This window comes from Canis lupus, chromosome 8 (genome assembly GCF_048164855.1).
Source record: "Canis lupus baileyi chromosome 8, mCanLup2.hap1, whole genome shotgun sequence".
Lineage (NCBI taxonomy): Eukaryota > Metazoa > Chordata > Mammalia > Carnivora > Canidae > Canis > Canis lupus.
In genome coordinates, this window is record NC_132845.1 from 40,954,731 (window position 1) to 40,968,038 (window position 13,308).

Sequence of the window (13,308 nt, forward strand, 5' to 3'; positions counted from 1 at the left end):
CTCCTCTGCCCTGTGGGTCCTGTCCTGGCTTGTGACCCCTGCTGGGGAGCGGATGTGGAGATTGTGCCCAGGTAGACAGGTGTGGGGAGGAGAGCGGCCTTTGGCCGGGGAGCAGCCTGAAGCCACAGAGTAGGAAAAGTGCGAGCAGGTTTCTTCTTGCGCTCACCTGTGCGCCACATTGTGGCCACTTGCCTTCTGCTCTTGGTGGGGACAAGCCAGGCACCTTTCTTCACAAGGCCGAACACCGGGTCGCCCGGAGCTCAGATGCCGTCCATTGGTGTGCGTGGAAGCCTGAAGCGGGGCAGCCCAGGCGTCCCTTGGCAGGCAGGTTGGAGAGTGGGGTCTGGGCAGGCAGCAGAGGGGTGCAGCGAGGGCAGCCTCGGAAACACGGTGCGTGATGAAGGAAGCCAGACAGGAAAGTTAGGTGCTGGGAGGTCCTGCTCCTGTGAAATGTCAGACCAGGTGAATCTGTGGACACAAAGTAGAGTGGGGCTGACCCCGTGGGGAGGGCTGGGGTGATGGGGTCGGGGTTCCCATGGGCATGAGGAGAGGGCTCTGGATGGTGGTGATGGTTAACCTGGCCTTACAGATGTACTTGATGCCGCTCAGTTACACAAATTGCCATTTTAATCACTTTTACCTATTTTGCCAAAAGAGAAAAAAAAAAGGTACAGCTGGCTATCTTCCCTCACCGTTTCGTCTGTCTTCGTGAGCTCTGCCGTGATGCCATCCTCACCGCGCCTCCTCCCTCCAGCTCAGTCTGACTGTTCTCGCCTCCTTTTCTCCTCAGTTGAACTTTGACCTGGACCGAGGTGTGTTTCCAGTGGTCATCCAGGCCGTGGTGGATGAAGGAGATGGTGAGCGGCCTTTCCTTGTCCATCTCCCTTCTGTCGTGGACCCTTCTCACCTCATTCAGCAGGGAGGACTTTATTCCCGAAGTGATGAAAGACGTTGGCTCAGCCCACTTAGCGCATTTGGGGCCATGAGTTCAAGCCCGGAGCCGGCCGGCTGCTGGGTTCTGGCGTCCACCCCCCGTGGGATGATGGAAGACAGCAGAGAAGGGCACAGAGCAGGGCGGGCCGGGAGCTGTGTCTGTCAGCATGTCAGGCCACGCTGATGGGCTGGCTCGAGGCCCTTTCTCCTGCCAGGCTTGCTGGGTCTCTCCGTTGCTGCTACTGTAGGCTGCGGACCCCCCGGCCTAGGGCATGGGACCCCTCCCAGCTGAGTCCTTGCTTCTCAACTGTGTCTGAATGTCCCTCCGTGCAGAGCCAGCAGTGGGCACTTTGAGGTGGCTCTGGAGGAGGTGTGGCCAGAGGGAGCAGCAGGCCCCCCAGGCAGAGGAAGGCAAGCTGAGGACGATCCCCCCATGGGTTTTGGGCTCTCCAGCTGAGAATATTGGGAAGCAGCAGCTAAGAAAGAGAGAAGCTGAGTAGGGGGCAGAAGAGGGGTTGAGGCCAGTTCTGACCGCTCCCTCCTCTCTCTCCTCTCTCTCTCCCGGGTAGTTGTGGAAGTGACTGGCCACGCCCATGTGCTCTTGGCCGCCTTTGAAAAGGTAAGTGCCGTCCTGCCCCTTACTGTGCCAGTGACCAGGGAGCATGGGCAGAGGGGTGGTGTTTTGAGACTAGAAGTCTGAACTTGGGGTCCAGGCTGGGCCAGGTGGGCTTAGTGCCAGGGGCTCAGGGCACGTGGCGGGCTCTCCAGTTACTCTGGGCTCCAAGGGGCTGCGCCTTGAGGAAGGCTTTTCAAAGGGTATCTGGTGTGCCCAGAGGGGCAGAGAGAAAAGACCTCCAGGCCCTCCTGGAGTCCCTGAGTTGGGGGTGCCTCACATACTAGGAGGTCGTTTACGTGCAAGAATTCACATTACCTTCAGCCTGATGTGTATTTGAACTTAGGTGTTTGCCCCTTTCTTCCATGCAGACCCAAGTCCCCAGTCTCCCCAGCTGTTCTTGCTTGTGGCCATGTTACGTGGGGTGCAGTGAGAATGGTCAGCCCCACCATTGTCTCTGCGTTAGGATGTCGTGGGGCCTGGGGACGGTCCCATTTGCCAGTCACTGCTGTTCACGGGGCCAGGCAGTTGTGTGTTCATGCAGCAAGCAAGTGCCTGGCTGTGTTGGGAACAGATCCCTTGCTCACCGAGCCCCTTGCTGGAGGTGGTGGGGTGCATCCCCTGCTTGAGAATGTCATGACTGACAGCCCCACTCCCCAAGGCCCTTTGACCTTGGCCTGTACTCTGCAGATTGTAAAGTGTTTCCAGCACCAGCCTGTGGCCTGGCTGGACGAGGATCAGGGACCCCGGGAGGAAACCAGGCTCAGGCTGCTTCTTCTGGACTTAGCACCACATGTGGGCATCCTGCTGACCCCTCGTTTCCTCAGCCCGGTGTGTGCACGCGCAGCCTGGAGAGGGTGGGGGTGGTGCCCAGCTCCTGCCTGTGATCTGGGTCTTTCCAGACTTCCCAGGGAGTGAGGACAGCTGGGCCCAAGGCCCCTTCGGCACATGTGTCCCGTGCTCCCCTGGCCCCTGGGCTGTGGTGGCGCTGAGCGCCCAGGGTAGAGGTTGGGCGTCTCCCTCGCCAGCTGCGCTCCCGAAGCCCGGCCTTGTTGGAAGAGGTGGTAACTGTACTGTGTGCTTCTGTGGTGAGCGGGCGGGTGATGGCAAATTCTGTCTGCGCTTCCAGTTTAGAGCCCAGTGAGAAACTGCTTTCTCTCTGGAGTCCAACCCACTGAAAATGCTGAGTGCTGGTCTCAGTTGACTCCGAGGGGTGACTTAACTGGTGGCTTCATGAGTCTCGGATCTCATACCTTCATGAACCTCGAACTTTGGATGGTGTGTCTCCCCAGATGCTACCCAGCACATTCACCGTTTACCTTCTTTAGTTCTCAGAGTTTTTAGGACTTTGGGCTTTCCTTATACATATGCGTGTGCACAGTCTTCTCAGTGAAGCCAAGCCCTTTGGGGTTAGAAGTGGGCTGTGTCACTTCTTGCCGTCCAGGTACTGCTGCTTGCTGTTGGGGGGCTCTGGTCCCTGTCAGAACTTGCCCAGTGGTCATAAACCTGACTGAGCTTGAGAACTGCCTGGAGAGTTGGGTTACCTGGGTCAGGCGGTACTCCCGGTAGTTTCAAGGCCCAGTCAGAGGGCCACGTTTGGAGAGACCTGGCCGGGCCCTGTCCTTCCGCTGTGGATGTGGAATGGCTGAGGAAGGGCCTTCAGCCTGCCAGGCGGGGCTGCTAAGTGGTACCAGCTTGTAACTCTGTGTCTTTCTCCCTGGTAGCACGTCGATGGCAGCTTCTCTGTGAAACCTTTAAAGCAGAAGCAAATTGTAAGTCTGGTAGGAGAAACATTGTGACCTCTTTTGATATTAAAGGCCCTCAAACACACTCAATGTCCAGAGTTGTCATCTGGGCTCTGGAAAGTCCGAATCTGCCCCTCTGTGCATGCGTGCGCCCGCCACATCCCAGTATTGACTCGTAGCCCAAGTTTCGCCCAGCTCGGTGAGGAGGGTTCGACCTCCTTAGGGCTAGGTGGGAAATGCAGCTCAGACTGCTTTTGAGCACGGTGACGTGTGGTCACTCTCATGCAGCTGTGATGGGTGGTTCAAAGTGGCTTTTCCCTGAGGAGGGGGAGGGTAGGTGGAGAGGGTATGCTTGCCTGGCCCGAGTGGAGGTTGGCTCCATGCCCCTCGGTGAGCAGAACCTTGGGCCCCCAGCCCCTGCCCTTCTGCCTGTGTCACTCACTGGGCTGGGCTGGGCCAGGTATGCTCCTCCTGGCCCCGGGCCCACTCACTGAGGTGCAGGTGGGCAGAATTTCAAACCACACCTGCTCTGGGACCCAGGCCTGGCCCCTGGGAAGTGGTGTTGGGCCAGGGGGGTGCAGCGGGGCTTCCGAGTGGGGCCGGCCAGTGCCCGGATACCTCTGTGTTCTCTAGGTGGACCGGGTCAGCTACCTGCTGCAGGAGATCTACGGCATCGAGAACAAGAACAACCAGGAGACCAAGGTTTGCGCTGGTGGCGACCTTGGCTGGGACTGTGGGTGGACCTCACTCTCATCTTCCCTTCCACCTGCCCGGGAGCCGGCTCCTGGAGGGGCTTGCCTGAAACCCCCAGCCCTGGCCCTGGCCCCGTGGGCTAGTCCCCTGTGTGCCTTCCCCAGGGGGCCCCAGGACCCCAGACTCCAGGTTTCTTTAACTTTTCAAAGGCTTTCACAGAGAAGGGCAACCTGGGTGGCTGGGTCAGTGAGTGTGCAGCCCTTGATCTTGGGATTGTAGGTTTGAGCCCCATGTTGGCTGTTGAGATTACTTAAAGATCATAATAATAGTAATGAATGAATAAATAGAAGAGTTAACAGAGCCTATGGGGCATTTTATTCTTTTTCCAACAAATTCCCTGGCTTATTAACATCTTTGGGTTGCCAGCCATTGTGTGGACAGGGACAGCCTGGTGTGTGGGGCCCCTTCCCACCCCCTTGGGGTGAGCTCTAGTGGCCCCCGCCAGCGGCACCCCCCCGCCGCAGGCCCCCAGCCCCGAGCCCTCTGCACACCTGTGGCCAAAGCGTGTGGCTGACGGAGCTGTGGTCTGGCGAGCATCGGCCTGTGCCTTTGTCATCATTTGAAAGGCACGAGTGACACTGCCATCTCTTAAACGTTTCTGGAAGTCTTAAACGCAAGCCTCTGTGACAGCTGGGACCGGCTGAAAGCTGGAAGTCAGGGCACTTTGGTCAGGCCCTTAGTCTCGGAGTGTTCTCTGCGTGCTTCATGTGTCAGCACCCCCTTCCACAAACAGCCTGGTGGTATGTGTTGTCACCTTCAGTGGCCATGTGGCATCTGTCATGCCTGTTCAGTGCCCTGATTTTACAGATTGCACACAAGCAGCATTGCCGTTTGGAAACCAAGGGGCAAGGCTGGGTTCCGGTAAAACTTGATTTACAGAAACAGCTGGTGGGGCTGTAGTTTGCTCTTTTACAGGGTTGTCGTCTCTTGATCCAGACATTCATTTTGATTAGACAAGGTGGACTTGTCTGATTTTTTTCAGTTTCAACCCAGTATGTGGGCACCCTCTGTAAGACATGCCTGTACTGTGGCCTTTCCACGCTGCTCTGTGGTTCTGGGGAATAGGAGGAAACCTGGGTTTTCTTGGTTTGGTGTGTGTGTTGGGGGCAGGCACGAGCCGGGTCTGAGCTCTGGGCCGTGTCCCCTGAAGATGGGAACACCTCCCTGCCCTGGCCTCTGCCTGTGGCCCTGGGGAGCCCGCTGACACTCGGACCCTCCATGTCCCCGCAGCCCTCGGACGAGGAGAATAGCGACAACAGCAACGAGTGTGTGGTGTGCCTGTCGGACCTGCGGGACACGCTGATCCTGCCCTGCCGGCACCTCTGCCTGTGTAACTCGTGTGCGGACACGCTGCGCTACCAGGCCAGCAACTGCCCCATCTGCCGGCTGCGTGAGTGGGGCCAGGGCTAGGGGGCTGCGGGCTGTCGCCTCCCGCCCCGGGCACAGCGAGTGGGACGTGTACTTGGTGCAGGTGGTCGGTACCCCTGGCAACCGTGCTGGCACATGTGCGGCTCACGTCCCCGAACATTAGACTTCGGGAGTTAACGGCAGGAACGGTGCCAGGGCAGGTGCTTGCCGTGAACTTGGAACGGGACAGAAAGTGGCCTGTGAATCACACCTTTAAGTGTTACGTGGACAATATTTTGATGTAAAAAAACAGTCCTGGTGAGGTGGACAGCCGACAGGAGTTCGTTTCCAGGAGCACTCCAGACGTTTTCTCAAAGTTAATTCTGAATCAGGTGTTCGTCCTCCAGTGGAAGGAATCCAGACATTCTCAGGGCAGAAGATCCCGCTGGATCGAAATGAGCGTCCAGCCAGTGGGCGGGTCCCAGCAGTGAAGGGCCAGGGCTGTAGGGGGAGAGCCCGCCCTGGACTCCGGGGGTTTTCAGTTGTCGGGAGCTGACGGCTTTTTGGAGAAAGTCTTCGTGCCATTTCACACCTTGGTGTGCCTGTCAGCCTCCGGGGCAGCCTGGGGGTACCCGTGCCTCAGCCCGCGCTCCTGTACCAGCATCCGGCTGTGTGGCCCGGACTGCTTTACACGCTTGTCTCGTCAGTATCTTGGGGCTCAGAGGGAGCCTGTCCAGGGTCACAGCTGGTAAGGGGCAGGGTTGGGTCTAAACTAGTGGTGAGGTGTGTGCAGGGGTCGTGGGGTAGGCTGAGCGTGTGGAAGTGGAGGGGGAGGCTGTGGGGTCTGGGCGGTCCGGAGTCCAGCCCTGATGAGACCTCAGGGCTTGCAGGGGTGGCCGCAGGGGGTCTGTGTGCTGGCCCTAGAGGGACAGGCAGCAGGCCGGGTAGCCTCTCCTGGGTGAGGAACAGGCTGGGAGCAGGAGCTGAATGCCAGCCTCCCCCAGGGGCCCTGTGTCTGGTGTTCTCGGGTGCGGCATGGTGTGACGGCCCAGGGGCCCAGATGGGCTAGGGCATGGGCCCCTGGCAGGTGTGGGGGGCACTTGGGCTGGGTGAGCTGGGCCAGGGCCCTTGTCTCTGAGGCCTGCAGCCTGGGGCAGCCACCGTCGGCGCTAGAGATGTGGGTGTCACTAGCAGGTGCTGGGACAGTGTGCAGCTGTTTACCGTGTGTGACCTGTGCTTTTCATAAACGTTACGCTGTTTTTTTTGTCTTTAAGATTTTATTTATTTATTCATGAGATAGAGAGAGAGAGGCAGAGACACAGGCAGAGGGAGAAGCAGGCTCCCTGCAAGGAGCCTGATGTGGGACTCGATCCCAGTACCCTGGGATCACACAGTGAGCCAAAGGCAGATGCTCAACCACTGAGCCCCCCAGGTACCCCAGCATTACACTCTTATTAGGGACACTGATCAGGGTGACCAGTAGCTTGGTCCTAATTTATTTTCCCAATTCTTGCTGCTTCTGGTTTTGTGGTCTAGAGATTGTGCTGTTAGGGACATTCGCATATGTATGTTTGCCTGTCCTTGGTGTAACTTCCGGGAGGAGATACCTGGTCGCCAGGAATGATGCCGCCACCACATTCAAGGGTGTAGTCCCGGGTTTGGCATGTGTGAGGCTGGTGGCACCCTCCCTGCTGCCCTGGAAGCTCCACCTGAACTGGGTAGTGCACTCCTGGGCTCCCGTCTCCCCTCTGGGGCGGTTTGGTGATCACTCTGTTTTGCCTCTGATTTGGAAATGTGGCTTGTCCTAGGACCACTGTGGGTGGGTGGGTGGCCGGTGGCCCCGGGGCTTAAAGGGCCTCCGTGGTTCCGGAACTGGCTGCCCCTTGCCTGATGGGAGCCCTTCCCTCTGCCACAGCTTTCCGGGCCCTTCTGCAGATCCGGGCAGTGAGGAAGAAGCCGGGAGCCCTGTCCCCCGTCTCCTTCAGCCCTGTCCTGGCCCAGAGCATGGACCACGATGAACATTCAGTAAGTGCCTCTTTCTTCTGTGCTGTGGGGTGGAGGCCAGAGAACAGGGGGTTTCTGCAGGAAGCCCCTGCCCATTTTTAGTCTCTCAGTCCGGACGCCCTCAGGCTTTACCCTTGATGTTAGGACAGCTTCGGCTTCCCAGTGGGGCCGCATTGGTCAGAGGCCCTGGGCCTGTGGCCAGAAGGAAGGGCATGGCCAGGCTGTCTGCTTCTCACTGCCTGCCGGCTCTCTGGGCCTCCGTCCTCATCTGGCCGAATGGGGTGACCCAGGCTGGGCCCAGGGAGCCCTGGGTCCTGAGAGTATTGTTGTTTTTGCCGAGAGCAAAGGCCATCTGACGGCACGCAACCCTCCATTGAGTTTCAATGTCTGTCACCATCATTCTACCAGGCCAGATAGCCAGGGCCACCGTATGGGTCCTAGGAGCTGAGGTCTCACCCAGTGGGTGACTATGATCTGTCCTCTCTGTCCACTGAGGGGGGCTGCCCAGCCTGGACACAGGAGAGCGCCTTGGCAGCCACCTACCTCACTTGCTTCCTGGGAAACCGCGAGGTGAGCTTGTTGCACGCAAAGGAGGGGAGACAGACTCAGGCTTCAGGGAGAGAGATGGCTGTCTGGGTCAAGACATCGGCAGAAGATGGAGAGAGATGTAGAGACACAGAAAGAGAAGCAGAGACAGACATGGATAGAGATGAGCAGAGACACAGTCACAGAGACATGGGGAGAGACACATGCAGAGAGGCACTGGGAGAGACACAGAGGAGACACAGACGGGGATGGGACTAGAAAAGTAGGTGCCGAGACACGGCAGAGAGGCACAGCAGAGACAGGAGGGGCTGGCCCAGGTCTTGAGCTCCCAGCCCCGCCCCCGCCCGGCCACAGCCATTGTCTGCCGGTGAGTCTGATGTTGGGATTCAGTGATTCTCAGAGGGAAAGGACCCAAACCCTGTGGTTCGCACACCCGCAAGATGGGCTTCTGCGCTGGTGAGTGTCCCATGTTGGGCCTGTGCAGTGTGTGTGAATATTGGGCCAGTGTTTAAAGGCTGGAAATTTTCCATAAGACTCAGATTTCTGGCTTCTCTTTCAAAATCTGAAGGTCTGGTCTTGCAGCTCAAGCTGATGCAAGGCTGCCTCGGAGGTGGGGTCCCCATCACCCCCACTTTTCCAGGCCAGCCACACTGTGTATTTTGCCTGCTGGGCCCCTGTTGGCATCAGGGCTTACTACTCCCGAAACGGCCCTCCAGTGTATTTAATATTGGGCTTGACTGAGGAACACGGAACATTTTCTCCAGCCATGCAGTTTTAGTAGAGAGAGAAGTTAGCAGTGAGATGTGATTTGTTCCTGGGAGAGGAGGGGTGCTCAGGGGTGGACGGTGGGTTTTCTTGTTGCCTGTGTGTGCCCTTCCCAGGCTCTGCCCTGGAGTCTGAGCGGCCGGCCTGACCTTCCCATGTCTGTCCCTCTTATCCAGAGAGTGCCGAGATGGCTCTCACACTACAGGGCGGCCCTGGGTTTGGGTTGTGAGCTTCCCATGCTCCAGAGGGCCGGTGCCTTCCCCTCCAGAGAGTTAAGATAGCCAAATAACGGGCTCTGGTTCTCCACCATGTTCCCTGAATGAGCAATTTGCACCTAGTGGTGTGGAGAACCCAAATTTTCTTCAGTGAGACCTTTACGGTCATTGAGGAATGGGGGTGATTTAGGGCTGATTTTTCTCCCCAGCTTCCTTTAGGAGTTGGACATTGGTGATGAGTTTATGAGACAGTGACAGACCTCATAGAAGTACGGGGTGGGGTGTCCCTTTCTCGTGCCCAGCGGGGCCCACTTGTGAGGAGCACCTGGCTAGCCTCCTGCCTGTGCTGGCCAGGACCTGCTTCTCGGGGTAACCCAGACGACGGTGGCCAGTGGGACAGGGATGGGCTCTACCAGCGGCATTGCTTCTGGGAGTTGCAAAGATGCCCAGGCCCAGGCCCTACAGAATGTGCACTTGGCCAGGTCCCCAGACCTCATGTGCAGGTTCAGTTTGCCAGGCACAGGCTCACGGCACACCCAGAGGCCAGCAAGCCCGAGACACGCCCCAGCCAGCCAGCTCCAGTGCGGTTTGGGGGATGGCAGTTGTAAAACATATGATTTTTATCTTGACAGTGTCCCTTTAAAAAATCAAAGGCGCACCCCGCCTCACTGGCCAGCAAGAAACCTAAAAGGGAAACAGTAAGTGTGTTTGGCCCTGTGGCCACATCTTTGCCCCGCACCCTGATGATTAAACCAATGACAAGTATGGGAAATCATTTTCACCCCAGGCTAACGTGTTTGGTTAATTTAATCTGTCAAATCCACTCTCCCCAGTCCCGGCGTCCCTGCCCAGGAAGGGAGTTTTGTGGAACAAGCAAAGCTCAAGGTCTGTCGGCAAAAAGCCAGTGTCTTGGATCCCCGCTGCCAGGCGGCAACAGCGCCGGCCTCGGGCTGCCCCTTCTCGCCAGCTCTGCTTCTGCCCGTGGTCCCCAATGGCCTCGTTTCCCTTTTTTTTCTTGCTGGCAGTGGAATGATGTTGGAGGTGGAACTCACTCACCTTGCTTCTAGTTTTTGCAAACAGTCTTCCTCGCGCTTGCTTGTCATCCTGCATCCCCTGCTCTGTCCACCTTGGATGTTAGCTCTTTGGGTCAAGGACTTGGTTTCCTTGCATTTTCCCTGCATCTCAGGGAGCAGGCGGGGGCCTCTGCCTGGAGCCTCTACTGACCCCCACGGCCCCTCAGCAGAACTTAGAGCGGCGGAGGTCACGGGAGGGCCAACCCAGAGAGAGGCTTTTTTCCTCTTTGGAGGATGAGGAGGTTCAAAGCAATTACTGACCTTTCAGTGGAAGGCAGGCTGGGAGCGGATACAGGGCAGCACGGGCCAGGTGGCCAGGGCACTCGGGGAAGCTCTGCCTGGCCCTTCTGCCTTTCCTGGTCCGCAGGGCTGTTCCGTCCCTGAAAGGCAGCTCTCCCTTCCTCCCAGCAGAGCGGGCAGGCGGGCGGGGGTTCACAGTGGGAGCACTGCAGGGCATTGGTCCCTTGCCTTGTCTAGTGAGAGCGAGGCGGGGGGGCTGTCCTGCCTGCGCAGTGGCCTGGGGGCCTCACGTCTTCAGCACCCGGGCATCTCCCCACACCTTAACTCTAAAGCAGGACTCAGTCTGTTGATTTGCTCCACTCCCAGCAAGGGGAAGACTGGTCTGAACCAGAGGTGCCCATTAGAAGCACCTGAAACACACGTCACCTCCAGTGGACACTTGTTTCAGGCACACACAGGGTCTCAAGTTGGGCCAGATGCCTGTGCTGGGCAAAGCTCCCCGCGGGGCCAGGCCCTCCCTGGGCTAGAACACACGCTGCTCCACTGGCCTCTCCCGCCTTCGGCATGGCTTTGCTCTCCACCTGCTCCTGAGCCTCCTTTCTCTCTCTGACCCCTCACTCTCCACCTGTGCCAGGCAGGAACAGAAAGCCAGGTAGGGGCTGGCTGAGACCAGGGGTGGGGAGGGCTCCCAGGTGCCCTCTGGAACAGAAAGCCAGGTAGGGGCTGGCCGAGACCAGGGGTGGGGAGGGCTCCCAGGTGCCCTCTTGCCTTCATCTGGGGCACAGAATGGGCATCCAAGGCCGTGTGCTGCGGCTGATGGCCGAGGGAACCTGGGGAGGGTGTCTGATGCTGCTGCAGTGTTCTTGGCGCCCCTCTGAGGGACGGGGATTTAGATCCCTGGAAGGTGGAGTGGACAGGAGATGGTCAGAAGGCAGGTTCTGGGGAGTAGAACGTCCCTGGGGCACAAGCCCAGCGTCTGGGGCTTTGTGGCCCAGGGCAGCGGGCAGGGAGTGTGGCCGGCCTGTCCCTCACCCACCCTTGTCCCCGCAGAGCTCTGACAGCGTCCCACCTGGCTACGAGCCCATCTCCCTGCTGGAGGCGCTCAACGGCCTTCGGGCCATCTCCCCAGCCATCCCATCAGCCCCCCTCTATGAGGAGATCACCTACTCAGGCGTCTCGGATGGCCTGTCCCAGGCCAGTTGTCCACTTGCTGGGATCGATCGAATCCTGGAAAGCAGCCACCAGAAGGGCAAGCCGAGGAGCAGATCCCCTGACAGGTGAGGCTGATGCCAGGATTCCCTCTGGGGGTGGTACGTGGGAACCACCCACCCGCTCTGTGGCGGGGCTTGGGGAAATGCGTGGTGTCGTGGAGGCAGGGCAAAGCCGGGGGGCGCCGGGGTGGCTCAGTTTGTCGTCTGACTTCGGCTCAGGTCATGGTCTCTGAGTCCTAGGATTGGGCTCTGGGCTCAGTGGGGAATTGGTTTGAGATTCTCTCCCTCTCCCTCTGTTCCCCCTCTGCCCCGCCCCATCCCTCTCCATTTGCATGCATTCATGCGGTCTCCCCACCCCCCCATAGACAGATTGATTGATTGATTGATTAATTTTTTGAAAAAGTGCAAAGCAGGTGTATGTGTGGGTTTAGTTTTAGAACTTTTTTTGGGTGATTTCACTAGAATGACTCACAGAATCAGTAGCAGGTTAGGTTATGGATAAAGGTTACAGCAAAGTAGAGAGAGCAAAGCAGCTGGAAAGATGCGCTGGTGGAGCCCAGAGGTGCCCAGCGTCCCACCCCGTCCCAGGCCACACAGGACATGGCGGGAGCCCGTGGAGTCTCAGGGTCGCAGGATTTTCTGGGGGCTGGTCACGTGGGCACATCCTGCTGTGTGAGCAGCAGTGGCAGTCAAACCTGGGCCACCACGAAACCAGGCACATGATGTTGCCCTAGTTATGCCTGAGAAGCAGAGGGTCCAGTCACGATCCCCCTGGACAGTGCGAGACAGGTGACCAGCCTTCTGTGTTAAGCCTCTTTTCACATGTGCTGTTTATTTTATTTTTTAAATTTAAATCTAAGTTAGTTAACCTATAGTGTGTTATTAGATTCAGGGTAGAGGTCGATGACTCACCCGTTGCCTGTAACACCCAGTGCACGTTCCGTCACGTGCCCTTAATGCCCGTCACCCAGTTACCCTGTCCCCCCACTCCCTTCCCTCCAGCAACCCGCAGCTGGTTTCCTAGGGTTTAGAGTTTCTTTTGGTTTGTTTTCCTCTCTGATTTTATCTTATTTTTCTCTCCCTTCTCCTACATTCATCTGTTTTGTTTCTTAAATTGCACACATAAAGGGAATCATGGGATAATTATCTTTCTCTGACTTATTTTGCTTAGCTTAATATTCTCTAGTTCTCTCTTGTGTGCTGTGGTTTTAAGAAAAGTAAAGGCGGACGTTCTGTAAAACAGGCCTGGCCCCTGTGATTACACACGTGGCAGGGCCCCTCCAGATAGAGAAAGAAGTGTGGGGGTGTCTCCTGCTGCCCCCCATCCCAGGGGTACCATCATGATGCTCTCCTCTGGAAACACGGAGCCGTGTGCAGGCCCGTGCAAGCACGCACGGGGGATGGCCTCCGGGTCCAGCCCGCCGTTGTGCCTGCTGGCGTCCTGCTGTGCACCCGCCTCCCCACAGGTGGCACTGGCTTTGGTGGGTTGGCATTTATCATCCACATGCCCTCCACCCAGTCTTGTCTGTCCCCAGCACCCTGCGGTCTCCATCGTCCCCCATCCACGAAGAGGATGAAGAGAAGCTGTCCCAGGACTCGGACGCCCCTCCCCCGCTGAGTGGGGTGGGCCTGGCGCTCAGCAGCTCCCCCGAGGTGAGGCCCACCGTCACCCCGGCCCCGCCGCCTGTCCGTGGGCCCCAGACCTGTGGCCAGGGCCCCCCTCCACTGCTTGCTCGCGTGGCAGCAACCTTGGCTGGTTTCCTCATCTGTGGGGTGGGTCCTGTTTCGGGGGCTGCTGGGGCTCCTGCTGTGCGGGAAGTCCTGGGCCAGTGGCACCAGAGCTGCAGCCACACATTGTCCTTG

The 13,308-nt window shown here is 58.2% G+C and overlaps 1 protein-coding gene across 9 annotated transcripts in view; it reads left to right on the forward strand.

The window, feature by feature from the left end:
• MGRN1 (mahogunin ring finger 1) overlaps nt 1–13,308 on the forward strand; it is a 61,480-nt gene that overhangs the window by 40,678 nt on the left and 7,494 nt on the right. For 4 of the 9 annotated variants that reach the window (XM_072835609.1, XM_072835601.1, XM_072835602.1 and 1 more), the window contains exons 6-15: nt 791–857; nt 1,503–1,552; nt 3,271–3,318; nt 3,925–3,993; nt 5,275–5,434; nt 7,307–7,416; nt 7,891–7,965; nt 9,554–9,619; nt 11,285–11,511; nt 12,981–13,098. In XM_072835609.1, coding sequence (XP_072691710.1) covers nt 791–857; nt 1,503–1,552; nt 3,271–3,318; nt 3,925–3,993; nt 5,275–5,434; nt 7,307–7,416; nt 7,891–7,965; nt 9,554–9,619; nt 11,285–11,511; nt 12,981–13,098 — 990 coding nt within the window. The remainder of the gene's footprint in view (nt 1–790; nt 858–1,502; nt 1,553–3,270; nt 3,319–3,924; nt 3,994–5,274; nt 5,435–7,306; nt 7,417–7,890; nt 7,966–9,553; nt 9,620–11,284; nt 11,512–12,980; nt 13,099–13,308) is intronic. The other 5 variants (XM_072835607.1, XM_072835603.1, XM_072835606.1 and 2 more) reach the window with 3 other exon arrangements.